The 25873-nt window shown below is 37.8% G+C and overlaps 5 protein-coding genes and 1 pseudogene across 6 annotated transcripts; 2 read left to right on the plus strand and 4 right to left on the minus strand.

The window, feature by feature from the left end:
* Nucleotides 1-1265: 1265 nt before the first annotated feature.
* Nucleotides 1266-2828, minus strand: LOC122050812 (pentatricopeptide repeat-containing protein At5g66520-like). Its single transcript, XM_042611687.1, has one exon. The coding sequence runs from the start codon at nucleotides 2826-2828 to the stop codon at nucleotides 1266-1268; it is 1563 nt and encodes a 520-aa protein (XP_042467621.1).
* A 1277-nt stretch (nucleotides 2829-4105) lies between these two features.
* LOC122050813 (protein ALP1-like) lies at nucleotides 4106-5416 on the minus strand. Its single transcript, XM_042611688.1, has one exon. It carries the CDS (start codon nucleotides 5414-5416, stop codon nucleotides 4106-4108), a length of 1311 nt encoding a protein of 436 aa, XP_042467622.1.
* Nucleotides 5417-5794: 378 nt separating this feature from the next.
* Nucleotides 5795-6916, minus strand: LOC122050814. Its single transcript, XM_042611689.1, has 2 exons — nucleotides 6410-6916; nucleotides 5795-6268 (listed from the first exon to the last, which is right to left on the minus strand). Exons 1-2 carry the CDS (start codon nucleotides 6914-6916, stop codon nucleotides 5795-5797), a joined length of 981 nt encoding a protein of 326 aa, XP_042467623.1.
* A 1045-nt stretch (nucleotides 6917-7961) lies between these two features.
* Nucleotides 7962-10702, plus strand: LOC122054181 (protein trichome birefringence-like 11). Its single transcript, XM_042615995.1, has 4 exons — nucleotides 7962-8352; nucleotides 8467-8856; nucleotides 9763-9921; nucleotides 10139-10702. Exons 1-4 carry the CDS (start codon nucleotides 7970-7972, stop codon nucleotides 10512-10514), a joined length of 1308 nt encoding a protein of 435 aa, XP_042471929.1. The 5' UTR covers nucleotides 7962-7969; the 3' UTR covers nucleotides 10515-10702.
* A 7053-nt stretch (nucleotides 10703-17755) lies between these two features.
* On the plus strand, nucleotides 17756-21311 carry LOC122052999 (protein trichome birefringence-like 11). 2 transcript variants are annotated; one of them, XM_042614799.1, is made up of 5 exons: nucleotides 17756-18354; nucleotides 18472-18861; nucleotides 19875-20033; nucleotides 20234-20634; nucleotides 20914-21311. In XM_042614799.1, the coding sequence occupies exons 1-4, from the start codon at nucleotides 17909-17911 to the stop codon at nucleotides 20607-20609; spliced, it is 1371 nt and encodes a 456-aa protein (XP_042470733.1). In that variant the 5' UTR covers nucleotides 17756-17908; the 3' UTR covers nucleotides 20610-20634; nucleotides 20914-21311. The 2 variants fall into 2 exon arrangements, with proteins under 2 accessions (XP_042470733.1, XP_042470732.1); XM_042614798.1 differs by having other exon boundaries at nucleotides 20234-21311.
* Nucleotides 21312-21687: 376 nt separating this feature from the next.
* Nucleotides 21688-25812, minus strand: LOC122050815 (annotated as a pseudogene).
* Nucleotides 25813-25873: the final 61 nt, after the last annotated feature.

Here is a 25873-nt window from a genome sequence, read left to right on the forward strand (position 1 = left end):
TGCTTGGTCTGTGCATGTGCAGATTCTTAGTACCATCGACTCCGCTGGTATCCTCCCCCTACCGCACGCGAGAGTCCCTAATTCCGATGTGTGTACCCGTGGTACTTTCAAGTCCTCTCTCAGTCAATGCTACTACCACCTTCGTTGATCTCTATCTGACTCAATTTCTGGACGGAATTATTTACAATGACCAATCAAACGATAATGTTCTTAGATTTATCATCTTAGAAAAATTTTTACAATGTACCACAAGAAAAATTAAATTTTAGATGCATGATTAATGATTATAGCCTTAAACCTTCTTTTTGTTGTTTCAAAAATTATATTTACTTTTGATTGATTTTTTAAATATATTTTTTGATCAGCATAATCAGATTAATTTAGTTGGAAGCAATTTAGCTTTTCTCTCTTTGCTAAATCAAATTTCTTATCTTTTTCATTAATTGCCACCTACCGTTTCTCATTTTTCAACATTTGAGTCACATTTGGAGAGTCCCTGTTAAGCTTGTGGATATGAAAACATTAATGACCTGGGTGTGTCATAAATCAACATGCTTTATTATAGCAAACTATCTGATCAAAATATTTATCATCATAGATAATCAAAATATTTAAGATTCGAATCTTAATTACAAAAAATTAGATAACTGTTGTCAACTAAATTTATCAACATTTACTGACACATGCAAACTATCTGATCGAGTTACAAGTACATTATGATCATTACAACATAGAATATTGCTTCAATGGAATTGAGTAAGCAAATTGTAAAGCAGAGGAATAATACAAAGGTCAGTCACTGGAACACAAGTGACACACAAATGTCAAGGCAAAACTTTAGTAAAAGAAAACAGGTATTAAGAAAAATCATCCAAATCACTGGATGACTTGTTGAAGGATGGAAAAATTGACAATCATTTTAAGATATTTGAATAATTTTGATCATCAAACTTCAGAAATCTATTAACAGATGATCAAGATATTACTTTCAGCCACAGCTTCAACACAAGCTGTAGTGTTGGGTGATAATCTCTAGCCTGAAAATACTACCGTAGACCATGGTTGTGGTCTTTGTGATTTTTCTGTTGATTTTGGTCAACATTGCAATGAAGTAACAGGAGAGACGAACAACTCAGTGTACCTCTGAAGTAACCTCATCCTTGTAGGGCTGAAAATTTCTTGTGAGCTCTATATAGTTGGCATGATCAAACACTCTTAACCAAAATGACCAGGATAGTAGTATCGCAAATCATTCGTGAGGAAGTTCAAACATTACCTCCTTGCATATATATTAAGCTACTTGCTGTGGGCTTTCTAATGCTCATTTCCAACATCATCTCCCTGAATTCTTGACTAACACCTCTCTTCATAGCTGCAGCATATATATTGGATACTGAGATAAGGTGGCCAGCCACCTTATCCGGTTCGTGCTCCATAAGTTTGTCAATTATCTGAGCAGCAAGTTTTACATCCTTGTGTATCCAACAGCCACCCAATAAAGCACCCCAAATAGCAAAATTAGGTTCCATTGGCATCTTTTTTATCATCTCTAGAGCTTGATTTAAGTGTCCTGCTCGACTGAGCATGTCGACGATGCAGCAATAATGCTCCATCCTTGGTATGATTCGATGATTTGTAATCATCTGCTCAAAGTAGAAAAGCCCCTTGTCCACCATACCTAGGTAACTGCATGCACATAGGACTGCAATAAAGGTTAACCAATCAGGCTTCTCGTTCTCCACATCATTTTCCTGCATTCTCTGAAAGAGATCTAATGCTTCATTGCCACAACCATGTTTTGCAAGTCCTGCAATCATAGTCGTCCACGAGGCAGTGTTTTTCTGAGACATTTGGGTGAAGACCTGAAAAGCATCATCGATGGCTCCACATTTCACATACATGTGGATTAGAGCATTATTCAGATTCACCAAACATTTTTGTCCATGCAAAATTTGGCAGCTATAACCATGCATCAAGCGACCAAGTTCCAAGTCTCCCCAGTTCGCACATGCAGTCAGGACAGCGATCATCGTAACCTGATCAGGCTTTATATGAGTCCTCATCTGACTAAAACATTTGAGTGCTTGATCACTCATTCCAGTCTTGGCATAGCCTGCAATCATAGTAGTCCATGAAACTTTATCCTTAGCGGGCATGTCATGGAAAAACTGATTCGCTAATAGCACATTGCCAGACCTCAGAAATCCAGCCAACATGGAATTACATGATATTATATTTGGATTGACTATCTCTTTAAATATCATATGGGACTTAGAAATGCCATCACTAGAGGTGCCAGAATACATGTTAATTAAATTTGTTTGGACATAAATGCTGGAACCAAAGCCACCAGATATAACCCTACAATGCAACTGTTCCCCTTGTGTTAAGAAATTTGGCCCTGCCTTGGTGCATGCTGCAAGGAGGAAGGCATAGGTGTAACTATTCGGCTGTGTATCTTCTCTCCCTCCCTTACTTCTCATTCTATTGTAGATGTATAGGGATCTCCCAGGCACATCACTACGAAAACTTGCCCTGATCATTTGGTTGCAGAGGGTGGTATTTGGTTCCAGAACCTGGTTAAACACTAGAGATGCATAGGATATGTTCCCAGATGCAATGCAGCAGGAGAGAAGTTTCGTGATGAGTACATTTTTGTAGAAGAAGCCATTAACAACCAATTTCGCATGCAACTGACTAAGTTGTTGCATGCTCCTGCAATGTTGAAGCATCAAGAATAGCTGCTTCTGTAGGTCCCTCGAGTATGGTTTAGAAGATCGTAGGGCAGGCAAGTAGAGCATCTCATTTGAAAAGTACTCCTTAGACATTTAAACATTGATATTTTCTGTTCTGCTATGCGATATGCCTTCAAGGAAATGGCTTCGGAAAACAACTCAAAACTGTACAAGTCAATGTGTTTAATCTAGTATAGTCTACTTGAAGAGTTATACAGGGCAATACAAAATTGAAGTTGGGAAATTCGCATTGCCGGATGTTACTATCTATGTGTGCCACCAGATCAGCAAACAAACTGGGCAGTGCGGCCTTATTGGAACCTGAAGCAGGTAAATTTGCAGTAGGAACAAGCAAAAGGACAGTAACTAGGCGAATGGGAACAAACAAACAGTAACAATGGTTCTAGTTTCAAGCTCGAGTCATTGAGCATAATAAAATCACAAACAGACGCAAGGCAATCAGTTCCAAGAACAGGCGATGACTACTCGCTCTAAAAATTTTAGGAGCACATGAACAATATGGCTGACTTGATTCGCGAGGAAAGCAAATAACTTGACGGAGAGATCACCTGACGGCGAAAATCGACGAAAATGCCGATTGTTCCTTTCAGTCCATGGAATCCACTTGAAAACTGACGAAAGAGGTAGATGAAACGGAAGACAAGCGGCCAGCCGTGCTCAAATGAACGGTCGTGATTCTGGCGCCTCTTCTTCAACGAACAGATTTGAACTAAGAAACCCTACTCCGTTCAGGGAACTGCTATGGATTAGGGCTTCTTATCGGCTACAAATTTACATATTCGGCAATTTATAAAAAAAAAACGAAAATTTAATTTTTCCTCTTCTTAGAGCATCCACAATGCTCTAGCATTATAACACCCACCACATCATCAAAAAGTATGAGACCCACTGTCACATATTCATTATAACAACATCCTTCTTTCACCCACATCCATTTTAACGTTAATACCCATTATTCATGGGTCCCACCGTCCACTCACTCATTTTAACATTATATCATATTAAATAAATATGTATTAAATATGTTTTAAAATATTTAAATTATTATTATTTTTAATAATAATTTTACGTTTAAAAATAAAATTTTATTATTTTTCAAAAATAATATTAATTTTTTAAATATATTTATTAAATAAAATAAATGTTTGTGAGAAAACGAAATTAGAATGTTAGGAAAACGAAATTGTAAAGTTAGGAAAACGAAATTACAACTGAACACCTAAAATTATAAAGTTGGGAAAATGAAATTACAACTGAACACCTAAAATTATAAAATTGGGAAAACGAAATTACAACTGAGCGGCTAAAATTACAAAGTTGGGAAAATAAAATTTATTTTAAATATTAATTCATGGATTGTTGTTGTATTGCCCCCAGATATGCTCAACTAAGTCGGCGCGAAGTTGGTGATGAACTTGAGTGTCACGTAGCTCAGAATTTGTTCGAAGATAATCCTGAAATCCTCGATTTGAGCCATGGATAGGTTGTGCGGGTTCGTCACCTTCTTCGCTGTACCAATTTGTCACGTGACCTCCCTCATCCTCAACAATCATATTATGCAAAATAATGCATGCTAACATGATTTGTTTTAACTTTTTCCTATACCAATACCGAGCTGGACCTCTGATAATCGCCCATCGAGATTGGAGCACCCCAAATGTCCGTTCAACATCTTTTCTTGCAGACTCCTGTCTTTCCTTAAACAACTTCCTCTTAGGATCCTCCGGGCAAGGAAAAGCCTTAACAAAAGTAGCCCACTCGGGATATATTCCATCTGTTAGATAATAGCCCTTCGTATATGTAGTGTCGTTCACCGTGAAATTAATCGCCGGCATATTTCCTTGCAAGACGTTGTTGAATATGGGAGATTCATATAACACGTTAATATCGTTACGTGAACCTGCGACCCAAAAAAATGCATGCCATATCCACAAGTCATGAGACGCGACCGCTTCAAGTACGATTGTTGGTGACTCATGCCTCCTTGTAAATTGACTTTTCCAAGCAACTGGACAATTTTTCCATTTCCAGTGCATACAATCAAGGCTACCTAACATGCCAGGAAAGCCATGTCTCTCATCATGCATTTGAAGAAGACGTTGAACATCATCAGCATTTGGCCTTCTCAAGTACCTATCACCAAATATTTCAACAACGTATTCGCAGAACTTGAAAAGGCACCTGATGGCAGTTGATTCACCCATACGTAGGTACTCGTCAAGATGATCGGCAGGGACTCCGTAAGCCAGTTGACGAATCGCAGCGGTGCATTTTTGTAGTGGTGACAACCCTTTTCTTCGTACAGCATCATCCCTTTGTTGAAAAAATGCTGAATGATTATCTAATGCATTTACTATGCGGAGGAATAACTCTCTTCGCATTCGAAATCGTCTTCGAAATATTTCATCGTGATATACCGGGGTTATAGAGAAATAATCATTGACAAGTCTCTCATGCCCGGCTTCACGATTTCTTTGGACGAACCTTCTTCTGCGCATGTCCCTCCTTTGATATGCTTCCATAAGTTGTTGGTGTTGTTGAAGAACCAATAACATAAGTTCTTCACCCGGATCATAAGCTTGCTCATCGATTTCAACATGGACTTCGTCTTCGCTTGTCGAGCTGGAACTTGAGCTAGAGCTGCTTGTAGAATGAGACATTTTTTGAGGAAACACGTTTTAGTATATGTGTTTGAGAAATGGGATGATGGTCTATATATATTGTTTTTCTCATGCAACGGCTAGTTTGCAATGATGAGTATGCAACGTCGCGTTGCAACGGCTAATTTGTAACGGTAAGTTTGTAACGGCTAGTTTCCAACGGCTAGTTGTAACAACTAGTTTCCAACGACTAGTTGTAACAGCTAGTTTCCAACGGCTAGTTGTAACAGCTAATTTCCAACGACTTGTTTATAACGACTATTTTACAAAAATATAATAATTAAAAATCACATTAATCGAAATGAGAAATACAATAATTAAAAATTACAATCACTCAAAAATATAATAATACTAGAAAATGAACGTTAAGTAAACAATTTAGATATTCCATCTCGACCTAATATCCTTGCATAGGCATTCATGTATGATAAGCTGCTCCTTTGTCATCTGCGAGGTGTCTTTGTTCAATATTTCGTACTCCTTCAACTTCAAGCGACGATTCTTAGCTTCAGATTTGGACAATGCAGCTTTTGCCTTAATCTCCTCTACTTCAAGTTGTTTTTGTTTCAAATCGACTTCGGACTTCTTCACGCTTGTGTACTCAGTGAACTTTGTGATAATATTGTTGTAGTTTACTGTCAGATCCTCCATGGTCGATTTTACTTTGTCTTTCCCCTTTCTTTTTGCTGCCTTTTGCCCCATTGGACGAGTATCTTCATAATCCAGGTCTATACTCACATCTTGGTTGGAGGAGGTGTTGCTTGCTCCAGACTCTGAGGTCCTCGTCTTCTTTGTCGCCACAAAGTGATCAACGGACTGTGGAGTAAACATTGGACGGTCTTTGACAATTCTCTACACATGTTCGAGATTGAATGCAACACCATTGTTTTCAGATAGATATTTTTCGTACGCAAACCTCAATATATCTTCATCACTGTGACCACTTCGATATGAACTATAAATACTATTGTAATTTGCGTTGAATCGATATACCTTCTTTTGGATTGTATTGTGCCAATGTGACCGTATAACATTTGCACTTCTGGTGTTTGAACCTTGGGGAAGATTCTCATTGTAGTAGCTTGCAACCCGTCCCCCAAAAGCATCCGCCTTTTGATCATTGCCGCTTATTGGATCATCACGGAGAGTCACACTACTTCTCGTGAAGACCTCGTCTTCAACCTTTGTCCAACTTGAACGCTTTCTTGTACCCTCAGCATTTGAAACCGTCTTTTCTAAATTGACCACCTCAATTGGGGATTCACGGTCGGAAGGTTGAGTTTCCGGGACAAAAGTCGGAGTTGCAGGTTCATTCGACATTGAAGGAGTGAAAGACATACCAGTTGTGTGCGGGGTACCATATCCATGAACAACCGACGACGTGAAATATGGATGACTCATGTTTTGCCAATATTCGGCTGGAAGCGGTTGATATGGACCTCGAGGGGCATAATTTCCAAACCCTTGGACATTTTGAAGATTTTGTGGAGGAAACGGCATACTGGGAAATAGATATGGGTATTGATAATTTGGTGGAATTTGTGGATTCTGGGAAGATGAATATTCTTGCGAGTTGTTTGTAGAATTCAAGAAATTGGAAAAAAATGCCCTATTATTTTCATCCATTTCGGATAGAAAATAAGATGGTAGGAACTTGAAAAAATAGACGGGGAGAGAATTTAGAGAGTGAAATTGAAAGAGTAGTGAGTGGGAATGAAAATATGTGCACATATGGATGGATATTTATAGTTAAAATTTCAAACTAGCCGTTAACTAGCCGTTAAAAAGTAATCATTTTATTAAAAATTTTAAATTAAATAATTGTTTTTTTTGAATTAGCCGTTGCTTTTGCCGTTGTTTTTTTTTTTTTAATTTTAGAGTTTATATTTTTATTAAAAAAAAAAATAAAATATAGCATGGGGTGGGCCAGCCCTGGCCCACCCCAATGCTGCTTGAACGCGTTCAGAATACTGAACGCGTTCAAGCTAATTGAATGAACGCGGCGTTCCACAACGCCGCGTTAAAGCAACAGTGGCGTTATAACGTCGCTTTAACGCGGCGTTGTGGATGCCCTTATATTTAGGATGGTAATGGGCGGAAAAGATATTTTGAAAAAACAATATACTTTTTAGTAAAATATAGAAGAAAAACAAAATTAGGAGAGAGAAAGAAATCTGAAATCCTGTGGCTTGTAGCCATCATATTTTGGATGGATACTTGCACGTGGTCGTGCGCCGCCGCACCACGGAAAAGTCAACGACACTTGACCGTCCGTACTCAAGAACTAGCACCAGTCCGTTTCACTCCCACCGCCTGGCCGCTAGCTTCGCTGCCCGACAAAAGCGACAAAGCCCCGAGCTTTCGGGAAGCCACAAAGTCTCTCTGTAACGCAACACAGTGAAGAAGTGAGCTTTTACTTTCAGAGCGGAGCAGCGAGAAGACGTAACCCCCCCTTCCGTTTGTTTAAGCCCCAGCCGACGTAACCCCCCTTCCCTTTGTTTAAGCCCCAGCCGACGTAACCTTTCTGGCGGCGCCGAACCGGCGGAGGAAGGTATGGAGTCACTTCGGCGGCTGGTGAGACGAGTGAAGCCCTTCGAGCACGTCGGCCTTCTAGTTTTCTTTCTCTTAACCGCCCTGCTGTTCGTTTTTCTGCTCGGCTTCGTCCATTTGGAATACGGCTGGTGGCGGAGCGGCCGGGACGAGAGTGGTGTGTGGAGATCGGTGAAGGTGGTTGCCAACGGGCAGAGAGGGATGAACCTCGACGACGGGGACTGCGATTGGTTCGAGGGGGAGTGGGTGTGGGACGAGAGGTACCCGTTGTACGAGTCCAAGGATTGCCGTTTCATTGACGTGGCTTTCCGTTGCTCCGAGAACGGCAGGCCCGATCAGTTCTACACCAAGTGGCGGTGGCAGCCGGCCCGCTGCAATCTCCTCAGGTTTTTCCAATTTCTGTCTTTGTTTTCCTTTTATCATCTTCTTCTTCTCATTCTTCGTTTGTTTAGATGTTACTAAGATTTTATTGGCTCATTCTGATCTTCGATCGCATTTAGGTTTGATCCCAAGAAGATGCTAGAGTGGCTAAGGAACAGAAGGTTAGCGTTTGTTGGTGATTCCATTGGGGGGAACCAGTGGGAGTCCCTCCTCTGTATGCTTTCCGTGGCAGTTTCCAACAAGACCTCCATTTATGAAGTTAATGGCAACCCAATTACAAAGCATATGGGCTTCTTAGCGTTTAAATTTGAAGAGTACAATTGCACCGTTGAGTATTATAGGGCACCATTTCTGGTTCTCCGGAGCCGCGCTCTGCCAGGTTTACCAAAGCAAATTAAGACTACACTCAGATTAGATGTCCTCGATCCGGCATCTTCTCGGTGGAGAGATGCCGATGTGCTTGTTTTTAATACCGGGCACTGGTGGAACTATGAGAATACTATCGGAAGGTAAAGGTCCCATTATGTGTATTTTCTTCCTGTTTGAATAATCCTCTTTAGGGTTTAGGATTCTAGAGTTTCAGATTTTAAGCTTAGTATAATAAAAATAGGAGAAAATGAGTTATTGGGAACTGAGAGTTTTAAGCATTGAGATCTTTTTTGCAAAAGGATAGAATACAAGCAAAATAGTTAAAATGGATGAGGACATAATGACATTTAGATCCTTATATTAAAGAGACCTCGATTGCACTATGACTTGAGCACATGAGTAAAAGATGAGCGTTGTAGAAATGAGAATGTTAAAGTGGATATGTGTACATATGAAGATGAATAGGATAAAAAGAAAAAATATTAAAGAGAAAGTCAGAATTGATGTGAAACTATGACAAATATGCACATCAAATATCAAAAATGACTTGATTAGCAATAATAAAATAAGATAAAATTTATCTAAATATATAAATATAGATGATGATATAGTGGAGGAATATAACCCAATACAAACAGATCTATATAGCCGACCCCACCTAATGGGATAACTTTTTGCTATTATTGTCGAATAATCCTCTCTAGGTTCTAGAATAATTATAGTGATTTTAGTCTACATAGAACTAAATTGTTAAAAGACATTTACTATGTTGTGTGTATCTTTTCTTTTCTTATAACTCAGAAGAAAAATGAAGCCAATTAATTTAAGTCCTTAAACATATCTACCATTCATCAATTTATTTGTCTTTTTTCTTGAAAACAAAGGACGACACCTTATAAATCAATCTATTTACTTATTTAGTTCAAGGTTTTTAAATTTTCGTGAATAAAAGAATACTAGAATAGCATCTATTAAATCTTTCCTGAGATTGTTAATTGTGAATACTCAACTATTATTTCACTTAATTACCTGCTCTTCCTGTTTAGTGGTCGCTATTTCCAAGAAGGGAGTGATGTAAGGATGGAACTTACCATCGAGGATGCATATCGGAGATCAATACAGACATTGTTTGAATGGATTCATAGAGAAGTTGATAGGAGCAAGACTCATGTTATCTTTCGCACTTATACTCCTGTTCATTTCAGGTTTGTGCAGATCTACTATTTTTGTTATTATTATTTGTTTCTTTAAAGATTTTTCATCCTAGGATCAGTTTCCTATTCCAGTCCTCTTATGTATTGTACCACATAACAATTGATGAAAAATGGAGGTTCTAGAGGTTCTTTATCTTGTATTTATTATATACAACGATTATCTACTTGGTGTGAAGGTTCAAAGTAGCCTTAATGTGGATGATTGCAGAGGTGGTGACTGGAGAAATGGAGGGAATTGCCACTCAGAAACATTTCCTGATCTAGTTTCACCTATGATCCCAGAAGCAGCATGGGCACATTTGTTGGAACCATTCAAAAACTTTCCATTGAAAAGTTCATACCCAACTCAGGATTTTGAGTTGGATCTGCTGAATGTAACTCAGATGACTGCTCGAAGAAAAGATGGCCATGTTTCGGTATTTTACTACGGCCCCTCGAGGACTGCCCCCCGTGACAAACAAGATTGCAGCCATTGGTGCCTGCCAGGTGTTCCAGACACATGGAACGAGCTACTCTTTATGCTCATCCTGAAACGGGATTCTACACTTAGTCGAAATACCACTGCATTAAGCACGGCTGGCTAACTTGCTTGTTATTCATCCAGGAAAGGTAAAGCTCTGCCATTCTGTTTTGTAGGTCCAAACATGGTTAGATACTCGCACCATCGGCTACATAACCAACTGGCTTGCAATACAAAGGGCTTGCTGATTAACTAACTAGCTATGACTTCATCATTCTACAACCTATTTTGTAACTGCGATTGCCCTTCTGATTGTAAGGCAACAACACTACATTATACAGACGGGCATAATACAAGTTAAGTTATATTCTTAGCAAAAGGGCAAATTGGCAAGACATTGAAGTTCCTCTCTGTGACAACACTGCCAGATGTTGTCGATGGATCTACTATGATCCGTAAGCTGTTTCTGAGGCTTTTGATTGTAAAGATCTAGAGCACTAAATACGTAGAAAGCACAACAAAAAAATTAATTAGATCCTATCCAAAAGATTTATGTAAAAGAAAATCATATATTAAGTTTGTTGGAGAGAGTTATACATTTGTAGCGTAGACACGAATTCTCAACAGCAAGGATCTTAGCACAATCAAGCGTGCACCTCTATGATATCCATACAAACATGTTCTGTCTTTCTCATGAACTCATGATTCAGAGATAAACCACCATTGTGGTGCTAGCCATACTTAGAGGTTCAGCCAAGAGCAAAAATTCGACAAGAAGAGGAGGAAGAAGGAGAAGATCAAGAGCCTCATTTTTCATTGTATGAAAAATTTAATCAAAAAACTTATTTATATTCATCCAATGAATTCCAAGAGGTTTTGTCTCTTTGTATTCCCCTTAATGGGTTAGATTATTATATTGGATTAACTATTAATCCAATAACTCAATGAGTTTAACTCATTAATCCAATGTATTTAATTCGGATTGAGCCTAATCTAATGAGTGGATTCATTTGAGTCTAACTCAATGAGTAACCCAAAAAGCCTAATTATCTTATAATTGGCTCTTAGGACTAATACTATCAATCTCCCACTAACACTAATGTCAATCACCACAAAGATGACACCAACACTTTGGATTAACCCATTATTCTTAAGGTCTATGGTATTTTTGTCAAACTAGAATAAACCTATCTCTAAATCAATACGTTCTTTGTGTGTGATCCAATAGGCTTTCGTAACGTTGACAATGTACACAAATCAATATTTTAGATACATAAACAATGAGTGACATCTAACAATGCATCATTGCTACCCAAGCGATGAAAATGTTGAGATCCGATCTAACCTTTCCGTGTCTATTATCTTGTATAATTTAATCCTTTTATTCTTGATATCAAGATTGGTCAATGAGACATAGACTGTGTCATTCTCTTATCAATTTTTGTATTTCTTGATTTCTGAGTAGATAACACTCAAACAAATAAGCTCAATATCTCATATTGACTCATATAAGCATGGTCATGCATTTTTGTGTCATACTAATCAAGGAGCCTACAAATATCGCTTCCGTCATATGAAAGGAATATATCCCATCAATATCAATCACATCCCTCCACACAACGTATTGCATAGCCCATGATCGACTTTATAGTCCATTTTGTTACAGGTGACGTTTGTCGATACTAAAATATACAACTCCTTAAGTAGGAAATCGTAACGACTTCAAGTCTAAGGACTATTCACACTAATAGTCACTATGAGAATATTTATGACACTCATATAACGATCCATGAAACATTCTCATAACGGGTCATTCAATATATATTTTCTAATATATGTCCATATGTCAACATGATATTTCATATCTATGACTTGTGAGATTAAGTCATCCATTGCCCTATATGCTAGTCTCAATACATTAATATTATCCTTATATATTAATACTTGACTATGAATAGTTAAGAGTAGTGTCTATATATTTCATCTCCCACTATCAATTCAACCAATTGATATATTATAGACTAGAACCTACTATCCTAGGACATTATTATATTGATTAATTTGACACAGATTTGAAGTAAATATAATAACCATTGCCTTTTTATTAATGAAATATGATACAATATGTCCTAACTTAATCAACTCATGATTGACCCTCATGGCTTACACTAAAAATCTCTTTATGTCACTAGTGTCAATCACAGAAATATCTAATATCCATTGACCTAGTGTGACCATCATGCTTCCTCAATGCCAAAGTCTTGGTCAAAGGATCCACAATATTAGCATCAGTTGGTACTCTGCATATCCTTACATCTTTATTGATGATTTCTCGAATGAGATTAGGGTTGTAAACGAGCCGAACCGAGCCGAGCTTTGGGGTGTTCAAGCTTGTTTGATAAGATAACCGAGCCGAGCCGAGCCGAGTTTAAAATGAACCAAGCTTTTGAAATGAGTGTTCAAGCTTGACTTGGTTTATTTTTTATGAGCTTGAGCTTGTTTGAAGCTTGACTTGAGCTTGGTTCGTTTAGATGTTATCAAATTCTAAATTCAAGCTTGGCTTGAGCTTGGTTTGAGCTTGATTCGTTTAGATGTTATCAAGCTCTCAATTCAAGTTTGTTTGATTGTTTGAAACTTTTAATTGTTTGATTGATTATTAAGATTGATAATTTTAATTAATTAATTTATTTTATTTTATTGTTTATTTAGCATATTGAAAAGAGTTATTAATAAATATGGTTTGTGAACATTGTTCACGAATGTTGTTCACGAACGTTAACGAGCTGAACACATAAATGTTCAAGCTTGTTTGTTTAGCTTAACGAGCTGTTCAAGCTTGTTTGTTTAATTAATCTTATGTATATTGAACGAACATAAACAAGCTCTTACCAAGCCGAACACCAAGCTTGTTCACGAACGCTTGGTTCATTTACATCCCTAAATGAGATAGAACCGTTGTAGTATTTGATCTCTCGAATGAGATGAAACCACTGTAGTATCTAATAACCAGCACCACCATGTAAGTAAAATACATACCTTGATTGCAATTTGGAATCATCCTTGTCAGTTTAGAAGCTTGCATCCCTGCAACCCTTTACAGCGAGTTCTTCATCGCCTCCAAATATCAAGAAATATTCTTTCATTCTTCTCAAGTATTTAAGAATATTCTTGACTATTGTCCAGTAACCTTCACCTGGATCTAACTGGTATTTTCTTGTCATGCTTAATGCATACGAGACATAAGGGCGAGTACAAAGCATGACATATACGATAGATCCTATAGCAGTTGTATAAGAAATCTGATTTATACGGTCCCTTTCTTCCTTAGAAGAAGGGGATTGAGTCTTCGAAAGACTCACACAATATGCTATCGGCATAAATATCTTTTTAGAATTCTGCATGGCAAATCAATTAAGTACACTGTTAACATATGTACTCTGACTTAAACCAAACAATCTCTTAGATCTATCTCTATAGATCTTGATGCCTAAAATATAGGTTGTCTCACCTAAGTTTTTCATTGAAAAATAATTCCTATGTCAAGTTTTCACAGACTACAGTGTAGGGATATCATTTTCAATGAGAAGTATGTCATCTACATACAATATGAGAAAGGTGACTGTGCTCCCACTAACCCTTTTGTAGACATAAGGTTCATCTTCATTCTTGATGAAACCAAAAGCTTTGATTGCATCTTTGAATCAAAGATTCCAACTTCTAGAAGCTTGCTTTAATCATAAATGGATTTTTGCAACTTAGATACCTTTCAGCATCCTTTGGATATACAAAACTCTCAGGTTGTGTCATGTACACATCCTTGAATAGATTTCCATTCAGAAATACAGTTTTGTCATCCATCTGCCAGATTTCATAATCATGGTAAATAACAATAACAAAAATAATCCGAATAGACTTAAGCATTGCAACTAGTGAAAATGTTTCATCATAGTCTATATCATGAATCTTCTTAAATCCTTTAGCAACCAATCACCCCTTATAGGTGAAGGGTGCAGGAATTTTGTTCTGTTTAAATTTCTCGTAAAAAAATTGTACAAGTACAGAACTATTCCTAGCAATCCGCACGTTCGATCAGACATGTGTTTGATCAATTAAGCAAGTTTTTGAATAATCAAAGCACAACTTGATCGAAATACAATATTGCTGACCTCTTGTGTTGGTATTCAAAATCGTTATCCAAAATCGATACTAAGAAAACAAAATTAGATACGCAGCGGAATTAAAGAACTAGTTGTACCTTTCTTCGTAGCTAAAGACCTTTTGATCTTCTGTCGTATTCCTCTCCTCTTCTTGGACGTCGTACGGGTGACGATCTACCAAGATGACACCACCCTTCTTTTCTTCTCTTCCAAAACGCCGGTCACAAAAGGAGTCTCTATGATGGGGCACCTTTTAATCTTCTTCATTCTCTTATTCTTCCTCTTCTTTCTCTTCTTCCTCTTCTTGCTTTTCTTCCTCTTCTTCCCTTTCTTCAAGCCACCACCCACCAAGATGAAGAAGTGGCGCCAACCACCAAGGAGGAGGGGATAAGGGCGCCGACCCTAAGCAAGGAGGAGGAGGGGGAAAGGGGTGCTGACCCTAAGCTAGGAGAGGGAAAGGGTGTCGGCCACAAGGAGGAGAAGAGGGGGTTATGCCGCCGGCCCTAGGAGAAGGAGAGGGGGCGGCAACCACAAGGAGAGAAGAGAGTTATGGTATAATAGAAAGTTAGGTTTTAGGGGTCACATCCTACTCTTTTTTATAGACTTGTTGTCAGTTACAAGAAAAGAAAAATTAACAAAATTTTGTTTAGAAAAAATCTAAACAAACTATGTTAAACCAAACCAAGTTAAGTTAAACCAAATCAAGTTAAGTTAAACCAAACCAAGTTAAGTTAAACCAAATCAAGTTAAACCAAACCCGATTATGGAAGGATGGATGTGAGACTTTATATATAGAGGCTACAACAGGAACCTAGAGAAGGAATTGATTTAGGTCTCCCGATGGGCTTGGGTTTCCTGTGTTCGCCCCGAACACCCAACTCAAGTCCATCAATAATAACACATACCACTAAAGGGTTATTATTGAACTACCGCACCAATCCCATATTATAATATAAGTTTTTTCTTATTATGAGTGCGTTAATCCCCGTGTTTAAGATATCGCATGTCCGTTAATTAACTGAGTTACTGATAACTCAGTTAATTAACATCGGAGTCCAAGAGTAGTACTACTCAACTTTATTATCATGCCAGATTAAGTCCATCTGCAGAGTTTAAATGATAATCCTTATGAGCTTCTCAAGGGGACATCATCAACCTAAATAATTAGGACACAGTTTCCTTCTATAATCAACAACACACAATATAAACAGTACTATTTCCCAACTCATCGGATCTATTGATTTAACGAATAAATCTCACTCATTGATAAGTTAAAGAAATAAATAGTAAGTATACGTGCTTGTTATTATATAGAGATTAAGAGGATGCACATCCATAATAACAGAGGTTCTGTTCTTTTATATAGTCAGTATAAATCGAACAACCTCAGACAGTCCTGCTCAATACACACATAGTGCACTAGTGTAATTTTATAGTCAAGACAGACTAATACCAAATTATACTACAATCATTTCAATGATTTGTCCAAATCCATCTTGGTTGTGAACTATTATTTATAATTTATAAAGAACTGATAATATGATCTTCTGTGTGACACCACACACCATGTTATTTACAATATAAATTAAATGGATAACTGTATTGACATATATATAAATATAAAATGTAAACATTTGATTAAAATAATTCTCATTTTAAAATGTTTCAAAATAGATATTTATACAAAAACTAGACCTACAGATGTAAACGGACCTCCCTGGCATATCACCACGAAAACTTGCCCGTATTTGGTTCCAGAACCTGGTTAAACACTAGAGATGCATAGGATATGCTCCCAAATGCAATGCAGCAGGAGAGAAGTTTCGTGATGAGTACATTTTTGTAGAAGAAGCCATTAACAACTAATTTTGCATGCAACCGACTAAGTTGTTGCATGCTCTTGCAATGTTAAAGCATCAAGAATAGCTGCTTCTGTAGGTCCTCGAGTATGGTTTAGAAGATCGTAGGGCAGGCAAGTAGAGCATCTCATTTGAAAAGTACTCCTCAGACATTTAAACATTGATATTTTCTATTCTGCTATGCAATATGCCTTCAAGAAAATGGCTTCGGAAAACTACTCAAAACTGTACGAGTCAATGTGTTTAATCTAGTATATTCTACTTGAAGAGTTATTACAGGGCAATACAAAATTGAAGTTGGGAAATTCGCATTGCCGGATGTTACTATCTATGTGTGCCACCAGATCAACAAACAAACTGGGCAGTGCGGCCTTATTGGAACCTGAAGCAGGTAAATTTGCAGTAGGAACAAGCAAAAGCGCAGTAACTAGGCGTATGGGAACAAGCAAACAGAAACAATGGTTCTAGTTTCAAGCTCCAGCCATTGAGCATAATAAAATCACAAACAGACGCAAGGCAATCAGTTCCAAGAACAGGCGATGACTACTCGCTCTAAAAATTTTAGGAGCACATGAACAATATGGCTGACTTGATTCGCGAGGAAAGCAAATAACTTGACGGAGAGATCACCTGACGGCCAAACTGTTCCTTTCAGTCCATGGAATCCCCTTGAAAAACTGACGAAAGAGGTAGATGAAACGGAATACAAGCGGCTAGCCGTGCTCAAATGAACGGTCGTGATTCTGGCGCCGCTTCTTCAACGGACAGATTTGATCGAAGAAACCCTACTCCGTTCAGGGAAGTGATATGGATTAGGGCTTCTACTCGGCTACATATTTACATATTCGGCAATTTATAAAAAAAAAGAAAAATTAATTTTTCTTCTAGTTTAATTTATGATGGTAATGGAAGAAAAACAAAATTAGGAGAAAGAAAGAGATTATCGACGAGGGAAGGAAATCTATGTAGGTGGTTTACTAAAAATATATATTTTTTCGTATATAGTATATATTCAGTATATATAAAAATCATATTAATTTAATATTAATACATTATATTAAATTTTTTAATATAAATATTATATTAATATTAATATCAAAAATTTTAATACAATATTATATCATATAAAATTTTTTTAATATACCAAAATAAACTCAGTACCATTTGTGTAGATCCAGACATCCAGTCGATGGAAAATTCAACGACACTTACCGTCCCTACTCGAGAACTAGCACTTGTTTCACTACCACCGCCTCGCCGCTAGCTTCGCTGCCCGACAAAAGCGACAGAACCCTGCCTTTCTGGCAGCCACAAAGTCCCTCTATAAGGCAACACAGTCCACCATCGCTATCATTCCTACATAGCTAAATTAATACAGTGAAGAAGCGAGCTTTTATTTTCAGAGCGGAGCAGCGAGAAGACGTAACCCCCCTTCCCTTTGTTCCACTGGCAGATTGTGAGCTCTGCCTCATCTACTGGGGCTATTCTCGCTGTTTTTCCCCATGTCCTCTCCCAGGTGGAGGGCCGGGGATGGCGGAGGCGCCGCCGAACCGGCTGAGGAAGGCATGGAGTCACTTCGGCGGCTGGTGAGACGAGTGAAGCCCTTCGAGCACGTCGGCCTTCTAGTTTTCTTTGTCTTAACCGCCCTCCTGTTCGTTTTTCTGCTCTACTTCGTCCATTTGGAATACGGCTGGTGGTGGAGCGGCCGGGATGGGAGTGGAGCGTGGAGATCGGTGAAGGTGGTTGCCAACGGGCAGAGAGGGAGGAGCCTCGACGGCGGGGAATGCGATTGGTTCGAGGGGGAGTGGGTGTGGGACGAGAGGTACCCGCTGTACGAGTCCAGGGATTGCGGTTTCATGGACGTGGGTTTCCGTTGCTCCGAGAACGGCAGGCCCGATCAGTTCTACACCAAGTGGCGGTGGCAGCCCGCCCGCTGCAATCTCCTCAGGTTTTTCCAATTTCTGTCTTTGTTTTCCTTTTATCATCTTCTTCTTCTTCTCATTCTTCGTTTGTTCAGATGTTGCGAAGATTGTATTGGTTCATACTGATCTTCGATCGCATTTAGGTTTGATCCCAAGAAGATGCTAGAGTGGTTAAGGAACAGAAGGTTGGCGTTTGTTGGTGATTCCATTGGGAGGAACCAGTGGGAGTCCCTCCTCTGTATGCTTTCCATGGCGGTTTCCAACAAGACCTCCATTTATGAAGTTAATGACAACCCAATTACAAAGCATATGGGCTTCTTAGTGTTTAAATTTGAAGAGTACAATTGCACGGTTGAGTATTATAGGGCACCATTTCTGGTTCTCCAGAGCCGCGCTCCGCCGGGTTTACCAAAGCAAATTAAGACTACACTCAGATTAGATGTCCTCGATTGGACGTCTTCTCGGTGGAGAGATGCCGATGTGCTTGTTTTTAATACTGGGCACTGGTGGAACTACGAGAAGACTCTCAGAAGGTAAAGGTCATGTTATGTGTATTTTCTTCTTGCTTGAATAGTCCTCTCTAGGGTTTAGGGTTTTAGAGCTTCAGATTTTAAGCTGTAAAATATATGGAATTTAAGTTTAACAATATTAGACATAATAATATAAATATTAAGATAGGAGATAGACGAGTTATTTGGAACTAGGAGCTTTAAGTATTAGGATCTTTTTTGCAGAAGGATGGAGGAATTGAAAGATGTCTTATATAGAATACAAGCAAGTTGGTTGAAATGGAAGAGATCGTGGAATGTTCTATGTGATTGCTAAACTTAAAGGGAAGTTTTACAAAATGACATTTAGATATGTTATATTATATGAAGTTGAATGTTGCACTATGATTTGAGCACATGAGCAAAAGATGAGAGTTATATAAATGAGGGTGTTAAGGTGGATGTGTAGATGTACAAAATAAGAAAAGAAAATATTAATGAGACAGTCGGGATTGATGTGAAATAATGACAAATATGCACATCAGAGACCAAAAAAAAAGATTTATTAACAATAATAAAATAAGATAAAATTTATTTAAATATAGATGATGATATAGTATGGAGATAGAATCCAATGACATAGAAGGATCTATATAGCCGACCCCATCTAATGGGATAAGGCTTGGTTGTTGTTATTGTTAAATAATTCTCTCTAGGTTCTAGAGTAATTATAGTGATTTTAGTCTACATAGAACTAAATTGTTAAAAGGAATTTACTATGTTGTCTGTAACTTTTCTTTTCTTATAACTCAGAAGAAAAATGAAGCCAATTAAGCTAAGTCCTTAAACCTATCTACCATTCATCAATTTATTTGTCTTTTTTCTTGAAAACAAAGGACGACACCTTATAAATCAATCTATTTACTTATTTAGTTCAAGGTTTTTAAATTTTTGTGAATAAAAGAATACTAGAATAGCATTTATTATATCTTTCCTGAGATTATTAATTGTGAATATTCAACTATTATTTCACTTAATTACCTGCTCTTCTTGTTTAGTGGTTGCTATTTCCAAGAAGGGAATGATGTAAGGATGGAAATTAGTGTCGACGATGCATATCGGAGATCAATACAGACATTGTTTGAATGGATTCATAAAGAAATTGATAGGAGCAAGACTCATGTTATCTTTCGCACTTATGCTCCTGTTCATTTCAGGTTTGTGCAGATCTACTATTTTTCTTCTTATTATTTGTTTCTTAGGATCAGTTTCCTACTCCAGCCCTCTTATGTATCGTACCAGATAACAATTGATTAAAAATGGAGGTTCTAGAGGTTCTTTACCTTGTATTTATTATATATAACAATTATCTACTCGATGTGAAGGTTCTAAGTAGTCTTAATGTGGATGATTGCAGAGGCGGCGACTGGAGAACTGGAGGGAATTGCCACTCAGAAACATTTCCTGATCTAGTTTCACCTATGATCCCAGAAGCAGCATGGGCACATTTGTTGGAACCATTCAAAAACTTTCCATTGAAAAATTCATACCCAACTCAGGATTTTGAGTTGGATCTGCTGAATGTAACTCAGATGACTGCTAGAAGAAAAGATGGCCATCTTTCCGTATTTTATTATGGCCCCTCGAGGACTGCCCCTCGCTACAAACAAGATTGCAGCCATTGGTGCCTGCCAGGTGTTCCAGACACATGGAATGAGCTACTCTTTACGCTCATCCTGAAACGGGATTCTACACTTGGTCGAAATACCACTGCTTTCAGCACGGCTGCCTAACTTGGTTGTTATTCATCCAGGAAAGGTAAAGCTCTGCCATTCTGTTTTGTAGGTCCAAACATGGTTAGATACTCGCACCATCGGCTACATAACCAACTGGCTTGCAATACAAAGGGCTTGCTGATTAACTAACTAGCTATGACTTCATCATTCTACAACCTATTTTGTAACTGTGATTGCCGTTCTGATTGTAAGGCAACAACACTACATTATACAGATGGACATAATACAAATTAGGTTATATTCTTAGCAAAAGGGCAAATTGGAAAGATATTGAAGTTCCTCTTTGTGACAACACTGCCAGATGTTATCGATGGATCTACTATGATCCGCAAGCTGTTTCTGAGGCTTCTGATTTCATTTAGAAAGAATAAAGATGCTGGATTAGATGATGAGGAAGGTAGATGCACCAACATCTCCTTGGTGACAAATCTCAACATGGAAACTGAAGCTGAAAGTGAATGTATGCCTCAAGATGAAAAGAGTCTCCGGTGCTGGGGGTGAAATTTCAGTGTCATTTTACAGATGAAAAGAGTAAAATCATGCAATCAAAATTAGAAATGGATGAGCCAGTGCCTTTACCTACAACATCAAAGTATTTATTTGTGCTAGTGTTAGCAGAGCAGAATGTTGTAACTATATGACACTAATCTTCTGAACAAAGTTAACCAGAGATCTACGAGTTGTGTGTTTTTCTGATAAGATCTCAACATTCCTGTACTTTGTATCCATGCTTTAAAGCATTCCTTTTGTACCAGATACATAAAAAACAAGCTCGAGACATTAGTAGAATTTCCTATTCGCAATCTGTATTTAACAAACTACATCGCTGGTACACCAAAACAAATATCCAACAACTGGTTTTTTCCTCATGACACAAGGCATTAGGAAAGGACGCCAGTATTTTGTAAACCAAAACACCCAATTTTGATTTGATAATTTGATTCATTCAAAACAAGCTATACAATCTAGCTACCGCAAATACTATGGCACAAGGGATGGCAGAGTTCACTTGAAATTTATCTTTTCATTCTTCCTTTCTTTACTAAAATGATTTCAATCCTTTGAATCCATCATCTCCATTTTCCACATAAACCAACAAATGCCTAATCACACGAGTTGACAAGGATGATGAAATTAATAAAATATAACTATCGTTCGAACATGCAACAACATCAACCCAATTTTCCACTAATGTTAAATCAATGAATCAATCTCGATGATGGCTTGGAGTTGTTTTCCAAGACGTGAATCAGAAACCAAAACAAGAGTGTGCTCGTCGAATGGTCGAACAGTCATCGTTGAATGGGCAAGTCGTGAATGATAGGCAGGGATGATCTGTTCGATAAACTGAGATATCATTTTGACCCCCTAGGGCATCGACTAGCCGTGCTTGAGTTTTTTCTTCATTTTCCTTTGTCTTTCCCGCTTTTCTTCTTCTTCAATTTGGCGAAGCTGCCCTTCATCTTCCTTTTTGGCAATCTTGGAGCTGTAGACATTGTCGAAAGGGATTGTTGGCAAATCAGTGGGATAAGCATGACTTGCACTAATCCAAATGAAGACTAAGGAAATGTACTGTACCTTCTTTGCTCTTCTTTTTGTATCATATCGAAACCAACTTCCATATCACTGTCATCTTCATCATCCCCTGCATACCTGTCAGGGTTATACCTGCATAAAAAATGAGAATAGAGTTATTGCACAGCCAGAGAACTCGATACTGCTTCTCAATTAGCAAGTAGCAGACTAAAGAAAACAACAACCACATCCTTCAGCAACACAATAAAGAAGCAAAAGTACCTGAATTTTTTTTCCAATTATTTACCTAAACATTCCCCTGATGAGACTTCGATAATCAACCTCTTCATCGTTGCTTAAACTCCTTGGTGCAGGTCTCTTTTTTGGGCGTTTATCATAGTTGCCACGAGACAAGTTTTGTTTAGCATGCTGCATCAAATCAAAAAACGCTGTCAGGAATGAAAAAGCACACAACAAAGCCAAAATACATCATTAAAAGTTATATGTCAGCATGTATTTATCGTCAAGAGGGCATGAGAAGCCAATTATGAGACTGTCGATAAGGAAGACTTGTGCCCTTTCACTTTTTGTGCTAATTGAAATGGTCAAAGAGAATAGAACCTGAGGTCTTGGATGAGGCATTGGCTGCTTCACTATTTTTCCAACTGGATCAGTTCCTTGTGTAGGTCTTCTCTGTTCAGGATGATGCTTTTGGTATGGAAGTTGTTGCTTTACAGTTGAAATGCCCTTCTTTAATCTTAGATCATTTGCTACCTTGCTAGGGGGCCTATTTGAACCTACAACTTGCGCAAGCCTATTTGAACTGACAACCTGTGCCGACCTATTTGAACCGACAACCTGCATGGCAACCTTACGCTGCATCATATTATTCCCTACAGACTTGCCAGAAGCATTTCTGACAGTGCCTGTCTTAGATTCTGCTGAATCTGGCTCTGCTGGAGCTGGATTTGGTCGGTTGCTGGAGCTTCCCTTGTCAGACAAGTTTTTCTTTGCATAATCTGTTTGCTTGGATCTGCTTTCCTCAATCCATTGGAAATGGAGGCTGAGTTAGCAGATTTGTCCATTGGCAACTTGCTCTGCACTGGTGGCAGTCGTTGAACAGACTGGCTATCTGCCATTGAAACAGAATGCATTGAGTACACATCATTCACCAATGAAAGTGCTCCTCCATAAGTCGACCTAAACAGTGTTCATCCTAGCTTTTGGAGCTGAACTCCTAGGTCTAATCTCCTCTTTTGCATCAGGAAGATCAGCATCATCAGACAATTGAAAATAGTAATCACGCATGTCTTTTAGCACTTGTGCTTTCCTTTTGATCTGCAAAATAGATGTTTTAGCATATATAACTAGAACTTGTTGGTGATACATATAGCATACCACAAGGTTAAGTCAAATTGCTGCTACCTCACTTACAACTTTTGGTTGTTGGCAATGTTGATGATTTGATATAGTTGCCTCTGAGGACAGGCCTTCTCTTTTCGGCTGCAGAAACAAGGATCATATTAATCTTTTACTGATACTATTAGTCCTTATTCTACTTAAACCAAACTAATGCCTTGACAATATGCTTTGTCTTCTAATGGACTTACTTTCCTCAATAACTCTTGAGGCAATAACAGGCTGTGAAGGGCCAAAGAAGGAGCCAAATCTAGTGAAATATGACATTGACAAAAAAAAAATGTCAAAACTATTCAATTTCATAATAGACTAGATTCTAATGACTAAAGTGGAAATAAATAAGCATGGAAGATTACAACTTAGATGTTAAAAGAAAAGTACTTTCCAGATCAAATTACAGAGGTTAGGTGCTACAATATGCATAAGAATGAATTTTCTTGAGTCTAAAACATAAATTATGTAAGACGTTCTTGATCAAGAATAGATATGGAATTACTCACTTGTTATCATCAGTTGTTCTATTATTCTGTTGACTTTGAGATTGCCACCCAGATGCACTTGCATTTTGTTGTTTCGTTTTTTTTTCTAATCTGGTCCTTCTTTTGTTCTCTCAATTTAAGAAAATTTTGTTCCTCCTTGGTGGGTTTCCGAGGTTTGGGCTCTTCTTCTCTTTCATGTTCTGATGTTTCCTCATATTCATCATAGGCTTCTTCATACTCATCATACTTTTCACTCCTATGATGAAAATGCTGCCAAATCATCAAGCGAATTAAAGAATTAGCAAAATATCCAGTTCTGCATGAACACTATAAGGTAAACACTTGGGAGAAGCAATCAGCAAAGCATTTTTCACAATTTTTTTTTTTGAAGATTTAATAATGCCTTATAATTGGGTACACAGTGATGGAACTTTACGATTATTAGGAAATGTTTCTTTTCACCTGAGCAAATTGTTATCTTATTATTACTATTTTAATAAGAATTCGAGTCTTTTACTAACTCTCAATTAATTTGGTAAATCTTAAAATTAAACTACGTTAATGTTTTTTTTTTCTTTTCACATCGAAAATAATTTCAAGATTTATTAGGTGCATCAATCAGGGATCTAGAGTTCAAAACTCAACTGCATCAATCAGTGATCTAGAGTTCAAGACTCAGCTGCAGCGTATTATTGAGAATTTTCTCATTAATCAATTAAGGATCTAAAGTTCAAGACTCAGCGGCGTACTATTGAGAATTTTTCTCATTAAAAATATGTATTGTTATGGTTTTTTTTAGTCCCACGCCTTAGGATTGCCAACAGTAAAGAAATTTTTTAAATATCTTGGGCCAGCGACATTAAAAAGATTAAATATAATATTAAATTAATTTTTTATAAGAAGAGAGTCCCTCAGTATTTGCATTATATTTATAAACGTACACGCACGATCACTAGTATTCAATAACAAAAGTTAAAGTATCGAAAAATAACCAGAGATCGGATACAAAACTAAAAGACATCTTTACCATAACAAAAGAGAGAATAGAAAACATTAGGAGAAAGACTCTACTAAGAATCACATCAAACAAAACAAAGTCGCACAGGGAATTATATTTAGTAACACAGACATTATCACATGCTAAGACGAATTGTATAGTTTCTTTATTTTTGTATTTCAACCATTATCATTTCTTAATTTTAACCAGGTGATACGTTTAACTATATTCTTCCTATAATCTCTTAACAAAAATTGGAGACAAAATTTTTCCTTTTTCAAGTGTTTCATTTAGTGTCCCTTCGTACGCATCCTCTCAAATTTCAGAGAAATGTTACATCCATTTTGATAAAGATCAAATTCATATTCCAGAAGGGGCCTAATCGTTCTATCACATGAAACGCCCAATTTTTCTCAACAAAAACTTTCAATTTTTAGCAATAAGCACAAGATCACGCATTAACTGCCAATCTGATCGAACAAAAATACAATCAAAATCAATGAAGAGCAGATAAAAATCCTTTGATACATAAACAACGAGTTCAACCCTATCAATTCTACGAAAAATCGAATTGATCAAGAGAGAAGACCTGAAACGGAAAAGGGAAATTCCTAACCTGTTCCCTAGGCGCCGATCTATACATCGTCGAAGCAGAAGCGGAGTCCTACCGGAGGAAGAACTGGCGAAGGAAGGAGGCGATCGAGGGGAGGAGATCACGATTTACCGGAGCGAGGCGAGCAGTGGTCGAGGAACGCAGAGAAAGAGGAACAGGAAAGAGGCCAAGGTTCGCGTGGAAAGGGCTGTCAGATGTCAACGGACGGCCAGGATTTCGACTAACAGCAATGAGACGG

Source organism: Zingiber officinale, chromosome 3A (genome assembly GCF_018446385.1).
Source record: "Zingiber officinale cultivar Zhangliang chromosome 3A, Zo_v1.1, whole genome shotgun sequence".
NCBI classification, from domain to species: domain Eukaryota; kingdom Viridiplantae; phylum Streptophyta; class Magnoliopsida; order Zingiberales; family Zingiberaceae; genus Zingiber; species Zingiber officinale.

Coding starts and splice junctions, on each gene's coding strand:
- LOC122050812 (XM_042611687.1), bottom strand. CDS start 2,828: ATGTCTAAGGAGTACTTTTCAAATGAGATGCTCTACTTGCCTGCCCTA.
- LOC122052999 (XM_042614798.1), top strand. CDS start 17,909: ATGTCCTCTCCCAGGTGGAGGGCCGGGGATGGCGGAGGCGCCGCCGAA. Junction 18,862..19,874: donor TACGAGAAGACTCTCAGAAG/GTAAAGGTCATG, acceptor CTTCTTGTTTAG/TGGTTGCTATTTCCAAGAAG. Junction 20,034..20,233: donor TATGCTCCTGTTCATTTCAG/GTTTGTGCAGAT, acceptor GGATGATTGCAG/AGGCGGCGACTGGAGAACTG.
- LOC122054181 (XM_042615995.1), top strand. CDS start 7,970: ATGGAGTCACTTCGGCGGCTGGTGAGACGAGTGAAGCCCTTCGAGCAC. Junction 8,353..8,466: donor GCCCGCTGCAATCTCCTCAG/GTTTTTCCAATT, acceptor GATCGCATTTAG/GTTTGATCCCAAGAAGATGC. Junction 9,922..10,138: donor TATACTCCTGTTCATTTCAG/GTTTGTGCAGAT, acceptor GGATGATTGCAG/AGGTGGTGACTGGAGAAATG.
- LOC122050813 (XM_042611688.1), bottom strand. CDS start 5,416: ATGTCTCATTCTACAAGCAGCTCTAGCTCAAGTTCCAGCTCGACAAGC.
- LOC122050814 (XM_042611689.1), bottom strand. CDS start 6,916: ATGCCGTTTCCTCCACAAAATCTTCAAAATGTCCAAGGGTTTGGAAAT. Junction 6,269..6,409: donor ACAATACAATCCAAAAGAAG/GTATATCGATTC, acceptor GAACATGTGTAG/AGAATTGTCAAAGACCGTCC.